General features: G+C 43.4%; 1 protein-coding gene across 2 annotated transcripts in view; it reads left to right on the top strand.

Moving 5' to 3' along the window:
- Positions 1-2,107: 2,107 nt before the first annotated feature.
- Positions 2,108-7,434, top strand: part of ppp1r14bb (protein phosphatase 1, regulatory (inhibitor) subunit 14Bb) — a 20,321-nt gene continuing 14,994 nt past the window's right edge. The window contains exons 1-2 of one of the 2 annotated variants that reach the window (XM_061236011.1): positions 2,126-2,167; positions 2,781-2,991. In XM_061236011.1, coding sequence (XP_061091995.1) covers positions 2,794-2,991 — 198 coding nt within the window. In that variant the 5' untranslated portion in view covers positions 2,126-2,167; positions 2,781-2,793. Of the gene's footprint in view, positions 2,992-7,434 lie in introns of both variants that reach the window. The other variant, XM_061236010.1, reaches the window with a different exon arrangement.

Raw genomic sequence — 7,434 nt, 5'->3', positions numbered from 1 at the left:
ATTTGGCGTAGACATTTCAGTACATCCTTCTAGTGACACTCTAATGCACTCACATTCTGAGGAAGACTCATTCACAACTGCCACTCTTGAACATGCTTATTTAGGTTAAGGCACCACACTGCTCCATAGGGTGACTGGTGATCAGGCCCAGGAAATGGGAGGGTTCAGTTTCCATGTTTATCACTATTCAGCTATTTTAGCGACCCCTACTGGTCAATCGGCCACCCATCGATTGCAGTCAAAGCTGCACAATAAAGCGTCTTCCTCTGACTCTGCTCTATAGCCAGCTTAACGGCAGCAACTGAGAAACCTCCCAAATAGACAGTGCGGTGTTTCACAGCATGAAAGCAAGATTGGACATTCCAGGTCGGGATAGATACACCAGCCTCAGGCTGTATGCCGTATGTATTCCTGACAGGAATGGGGCCGTGGGGCCCCACAATCACATGCCTACGAAAGACCAGAAAACATAAGAAATAGAAGAAGGTTTTCTTCAATTCAGGGGCGACTGGCTTGGCTGTAAGAGCGGTCGTCTGGCAGTCGGAGGGTTGCTGGTTTGATTCCTGGGTGTGCCAAAGTGTCCCTGAGCAAGACACCTAACCCCTAAATGCTCCTGTCGAGCTGGTTGGTGGGTTTCATGGCAGCCAATTGCCGTTGGTGTGTGAATGCGTGTATGAATGGGTGAATGAGAAGCATCAATTGTACAGCGCTTTGGATAAAGGCGCTATATAAAAGGCAACCATTTACCCATTACCACATTTACAGTCAATAACACCTGTTAGTATACTCTACTATACCACACCTAGACACACTTCCTTTGTAAAATTACTGGCCATCTTCACCTCCATCTGGACACACACTCATTCATGCTCACACACACACACACACACACACACACACACACACACAGACAGCCTTCATTTTTTAAAATCATTCATATAATGGACTGTACACTAAGATCTCCTCAAGGCAGTGTAGTACCTTAGTTGACCACACTTCACTGGGGTTATAGTCACTTCAACTTTCATTTTAAGGCATCACATTATAACTACTACAGGTAGTAATTAGATTCACAAGCGTGCGTCATACTTGTATATGTGAACTTTACAACGTTAAATCAAAAAAATTATATGACTCATGTAAACCTGGTTTAAACCAAATAAAGACATAATTCCAGATGCATATACTTTAGTTGCAGGGATGCATTTGAAAGACATGGACAACTTTTCCCCGAATGTCAAGCCATGAAGCGCGTGGACCGTTGAATAGTCACGTGGTTTCAAACCATAGCCGTGTTACACTTCGAAAACACGAGGCTTATAGCTTCTAATAGCCTATATTTAGCACACTGAGAAAGTAGGTCTGTACTAAAAAAAAGTTTACTTTAAAACCACATTGAAACTACTTGATTAAAATACTAACAACTGATGTATCAGCTATTTGAATTGTATTTTGTGAAAGTAGTAGCAGAAAACAGTGTCTAAATAAGGCATGCTGGCAGTTCATGCACACCTCACGGGACAATAATAAGTTCCGTTCATTCAAGAGCATTTAACTTCCTGCCAAATAAAACCCAGTGGACTCATAACTTCCGAATTCTCATATGTTTTCACCAGCAAAATTGCTTCCTCTGAATTGTAGTTCATTTGTTTCATGTTGGCTCTACAGGTCAATCTGGCCTACGATTCACGAACGGGAAATGTTAGTTGGTGGCTGATTTGCAATTTTAGTCTCAATTATTATGATCTATATTGTATGCGCATCAGCCTATACCAATCTGTATACCAATGTAGCTAATAAGCAGACAGAGGACTAGGCCTTACACATGTAGTGCAGATAGGCCCAGTAGTATCGCAGGAATATGTATAAATCTTGAAAGTATGCCTGTCATGAAAAAATAGGCGCAAGGTAAAGACGACGTGTGGCAGGACACAGGTATTTTAGTTTTGAAATCACATAGGCATACTTGTAAGACACTACTCTTTCGCTTTAAGAAATTTCAGAATTTCAGAAAGTGTATATGTGACAGACGGAGGGGGAGAGACTCCGATGCATCGGCTCAGCTTGGGGGGGGGGGGGGGGGGGGAGTCATAGAGTAGCATTTAGCGAGTGAGGGAGGCACAGGAGGAAGACAAGAGGGGAAGAGGAAAGACAAAAAAGAGACGGGGTAGGACGGAGGAGATTTTAAGTTAGGAAATAATAGCCTATATATTATTTTTACATAACGCTGCAAAAACAACCAGCTTATAGCCTACCTAGTTTTTTTGTTTGTTGGCATTTTAGTGGACCGCAGCAAGTTGTTTACTGTTCATTCAAAGGAGCAACCAAAATCTGCAAGCTCAGTAATACAAACCTTTCCACTTTTACTCAAGGCGAACGCGTGAGGCTGGAAAATATTCCCAAACAAGACGCTATAGCGGACCACTTTTTTAATCGTTTAACTTAATAAGAAGAGCAACGGGAAAGGAACATTTCGAAACATATTGTTATTATCGTTTAATTGGTTTTCTTTCCGTTTACCTAACGACCTGAAGCTTACCATAGCGTATAGTTTATTGTTTGAGACAAAATAGAAATAGCCTATCACAATATATTTTTTGTAGACAATTGCCTTTTTTACAATAGCTATTAATCGTAAAATATTGACAACACAGAATTGCCAAATATCATGCGAGTTTGCAAGAAGGGGGGCACAGTAGATCGCACTGTTACATTTTAAACAACTAAAAACGGATAAGAAATAGTGTGTAGCCTATAAAATAACACTCTGCTTCCTGAAGATATTGGGGGACTATGGCGGCGGTAACGAGCCCAGAGTCAAGCACACAAAGCCGGGTATATTTTCAAACGCCTCCCGGTACCGAGGAAACTGAACCCCCGGTACGGAAACAAGGACGGGTGACCGTGAAATATGACCGAAAAGAACTGCGAAAGAGACTCAACCTGGAAGAATGGATTATTGATCAGCTAACGGATCTATACGACTGTGAGGTAGGCTATTGTGTTCTCTGTATTCAGTTCCATCGGAACTAAATGCCAATTTTGACAAACTGTTGTGTGGATATTCATGCTATTTGAACTGAGAGGGTAGACTAGTCTACACTTTGTTCCAACACGCGAGAAATAACCATGGCAATGAGTGGATAGCAATTTATCAGCATTATTATTGCCAAAGTAATAGAAGGCTAACAATAGTTTTGAAATGCTGTAGCTCACGGCCGTAGAAGTAGTAGCTTCATTCAAATAAACCAGGGGCTGAAATGTCTGATGTTATAGCTAATTATAGGCCTAATTTAGATGAAAATTTGTGCAATGGCTTTTCAATAATAGCCTACCGTTGCGTGTTCAATGATAAACTACAGCCGATGGCTGCACTGTGTGTATTCTATAAGCTGTCTGGAATTGACCCACATTCTATTCGTGGTGTTGGGATTTAAAGGGTTCGAGGATTCACGATGACCGAATGCTGTATTGTGTAAGCCACTGAAAGCATAGTCGAGTTTTTCCAGAATCACTCGTTCGTTTACTTGAGGACCAGTTGTTCAAATGTTTATGTTTAAATCAAAGACATTTTCGTTTAAACATGAAAAAATGAGTGTGGCCACGGAGGAAAGTGATAGGGCCATATCAGCTCTCTATTAATATTGTTCCTATTGTGCGATGAGCCAGTAGATAAGGAGGTAAAGACCTTCTTTTGCGTATAATGTGGAAAATGTCTTGTGTTTTCGTCACCCACTCTTACTGACGAGGAAACAACGGACATTGAATGAATATGTAGGCTAGGCTTCAATAATATATTACGCTATCCAGTACACCCGGCGTATGATAAAATCGGAGCGGTCTTAAATTGTAGTTAAAGGGCGATCTGATTAAAACAGAAAATCGACAAGGAAAAAGGAAGACCGGCAGCTTTGTGACAAAAGAGGGGAACATGTGGCTAAGGCGTTTTCCCCCGTTCCCCCTCCCTCTCCCTTTCTCTCTCAGTGCAATGTGGTAGCCTACAGTGCCGTCAGCTGTCTCTTTCTCTCTCCCCATTTTGTTCCTTCTATCCCATCCACACGAGTGAGCCCGCATCCAGACCCCTCGACAAGTTTGTGACAAAGGCATGGGCTTCAACGAAAATGCAATGAGTCCGTGCTAACGCGGAAGTATATGTGAGGTGATTGTGTTCCGAGAAAGTCGACTGTGTGCAGCGGTGGTTGCCATGGAAAGAGGACTGTGTCTGGCTCCTGGTAGGACAGTGGGGTCGCGGTTCTCGTGGTAAAGCGCGTCGGTCGCTGCTGTGTTTCGGTCAGTCAGGGAGCTGAAGCGTTAAAAGAAGCGTGAGCGTGCGTACGGAGCAGGCCCGGACCCCCGTGGTTTTAAAGGCATAAGTGTTCCACACTGAACGACATCAGGAGACGTGGCCACGGATGGGATGGGGGGGAGGAGCGCTCGGAAAGGAGCCCCTCCTCTTTCCGAGGAGCGCTCGGAAAGAGGAGGGGAGAAAAGGAGGGAAGCATGAAAATGAAATAAAAAAAGGGGGGGGGGGGATGGAGGAAAGAGTACGATGCTCGTGCAATGTGTCTGTTACACAGCAAATGGGAGCTCTGGGAGTTAGCTGAACACAGCACAAAATGGCTACATTTGAAAGTCATAGATGTTTTATTTAGAGGCAGAAATAAAGCACAACTGCAGTGAAGGTGCCAAATACATTTCTTTTGGTTTGTGTATGAAAATGTTGATACAGCAAAATCACATTGATGTGGTTTCCAATTGTTTTCCTGATCTCTATATGTTTTGGTTTGCGTTTGCCCTTTTTTGTTTTGTTTTTCAATTATAGGTAAGGCTTGTGAATGGGAACTAAAAAGGTCGATAATCTGCTTTAAAGACAAAAGAATTAAGACACAGAAGTTAGCGAGGAGAACAGAAGTACAGTTAAATGCATTGTGGGAGAAATAAATCAGCCAATAAAAGTCTGACAGGAAAAATGGAGTGAGTGTGATAAGAAGGAATAGCTGCACTTTTGGCTTCAGACCCATCTCCCACAAAAGTGAGGTTTCCAAGGCAGTTGTTATCTGCAGGTTTATTTGTAGCGCCCAAATCAAATCATGTTCCCACTTTTATTTATTCCCTCGTGCTCATTCTCTCCTTCACACTCCCACTCTCTCACTCTCACTCTCTTTTCGCAAAAACCGATTAAAGTAAAAGCATATTTTGCAACAGTTTAACAAAAAAAAAAGGTGTCGGGTAATTGCCTTTCCACATGCGGTTAACTTTGACATCTGAAGGGTAACAGAGAGTGAACTGGTTTTAACTTCCTGCGTGTGTATATGAATGTGCTGTTGCTAACCCAGGGCAAAGGCATGAGTCACTTCCTGTGGAAGGTCCAGGGAGGCTATGAGTAAATTTTATGGCTTGGCAGTGCTGGATTCCAGTGCCTCCTATTACACTGTGAGACCAGCGTACCTCCGTACTGAGTGACTCCTGTGTCTCCTCGCATGAATAACTCCTACGCCTGACAGTTTGACAATCCCGTGACTTGAAAAGTGTGAGTAACTCTATTGGCTGCAAGTGCAAGCAACTCCTATGAATCAATTTACAGTCATAATGTACTTATTCATTTAGCATATGCTTGTAGGCAAATTGACTTGCGAAAGTGCTTGGTTGACTCCAAGCGTGAATGACTCCGATGAGACCCTAGTGTGAGTTGGTTCTCTGGACTTGTGAATCCATATGAGTGAGGTTGTGTCAGACTTTGCTGCTGCAGGAACAATGCCCCCCATCCAACCACCCACTCCTGGGGTGTCAAACTGAATTCCCAGGGGGCCGCAGTGTCTGCAGGTTTTTGTGGTTTCCTTTCAGTCAGCTGCCAATTGAGGCCTTCGAGAACACTGCGTGTGGATACTTTAACCAATCAATGACTTGAATGAACCACGGGTGCCCAGAACACCCCAAAAAACCAGCTGACACTGCGGCCCTCCAGCACTGGAGTTTGATGCCTGTGCCCTAGTGTGAGTTGGTTATGTGGACTTATGAATCCACATGAGTCCGGTTATTTCAGATGGTGCTGCTACAGGAACAATGCCCTCCATACAACCACCTACTCGTATTTATTTCATGTCTGTATCTGTGAATCTTTTGCTTGTACTGACAGTTTCTTTTCTGAGCTCATTATACCAAGTTGGAAGTTATGTCACAGGGACCTATTACTTGAGGTGGCCTGTAGCGTAGTGGTTAAGGTAAAGGACTGGGACCCGCAAGGTCGGCGGTTCGATCCCCGGTGTAGCCACGATAAGATCTGCACAGCCGTTGGGCCCTTAACCCTGCATTGTTCCAGGGGAGGAGTGTCTCCTGCTTAGTCTAATCAACTGTACGTCACTCTGCCAAATGCCATTAATGTAATGTAATGTACTTAACACAAGCACAAGCCCAGATAAGTGCAGGGAGACTATTAAAAGGCACAACGAACCTCACCTTCCCAATGAGGTGAGAGAGTTTGGGGGGGGTGGACGGTGGATCCAGGCACATGTATATTTCAAGGAAATCTAGCTTTTACTCTGCGTCACTCCCACAAAGGACAGCAAGAGTGTTGTTTTCCACGAGCGAACAGAATAAGCTTGATAATACATGAGCTGAAGAACTGCCTGTTATGTGCTCATATGTGCTCAGTGCATTTACTGATGGGTAATACTTAGATAACTTGCATTATGTGGAGAAACATGCAAACATGACTGATGGATTCGAGATCAGCTAAAAAAAAAAAAGCAACAAATATTCTGCCGCGTTACAAAGCCTGTTTAGATTTAGATTTAGATTTAGATTAGAGTTCAGATAAAGTGAATCAAAAGTAAAAAACGATCTGCACAAGCAAGCATACAGTGTGTTCCTGAAGATCAGTTCATGTTCAAACAGTGGCAGAAATGCGCACTTACCGCCAACTCCAATAAATGTTTGCTTGCTTATTTAAGATTTCTCTCCACTTCATGATTTCAGGCAATACTTGGAAGGAGGATCATTTGGTCTGGCAAAGCTCATTCTCCTGAGCTGCTACCTCAGTGTTAAGCCTAATATGGAATAAAATATACGCAGTGGCGAGGCCTTAGCTTATCCTGATTACTGAGACATGAAGCAGCCTGATATATGTGTAAGTTACATGTCATTTGGCTGACGCTTTTATCCGAAGCGACTTGCAGTTGATTAGACTGCTCAAGGGCCCAACGGCTGTGCGGATTCCTATTGTGGCTACACCAGGGATCGAACCGCCGACCTTGCGGTGCCCTGTCATGTACCTTAACCACAACGCTACAGGCCTGTCAGTAACTTTGGTACTGAATTCCATGTGCAGATCCAGTGGAATCCATTTAGGAAATATCATGAGTCATGATGACTGTCTTCAGCTTTCTGTGTGTGTGTGTGTGTGTGTGTGTTTACTCATTCTGTTCCTTTTATAAC

This window comes from Conger conger, chromosome 3 (assembly GCF_963514075.1).
Source record: "Conger conger chromosome 3, fConCon1.1, whole genome shotgun sequence".
Lineage (NCBI taxonomy): Eukaryota > Metazoa > Chordata > Actinopteri > Anguilliformes > Congridae > Conger > Conger conger.
Note: the sequence above shows the minus strand (reverse complement) of the source record. Positions and strands in the feature narration are given on the sequence as shown.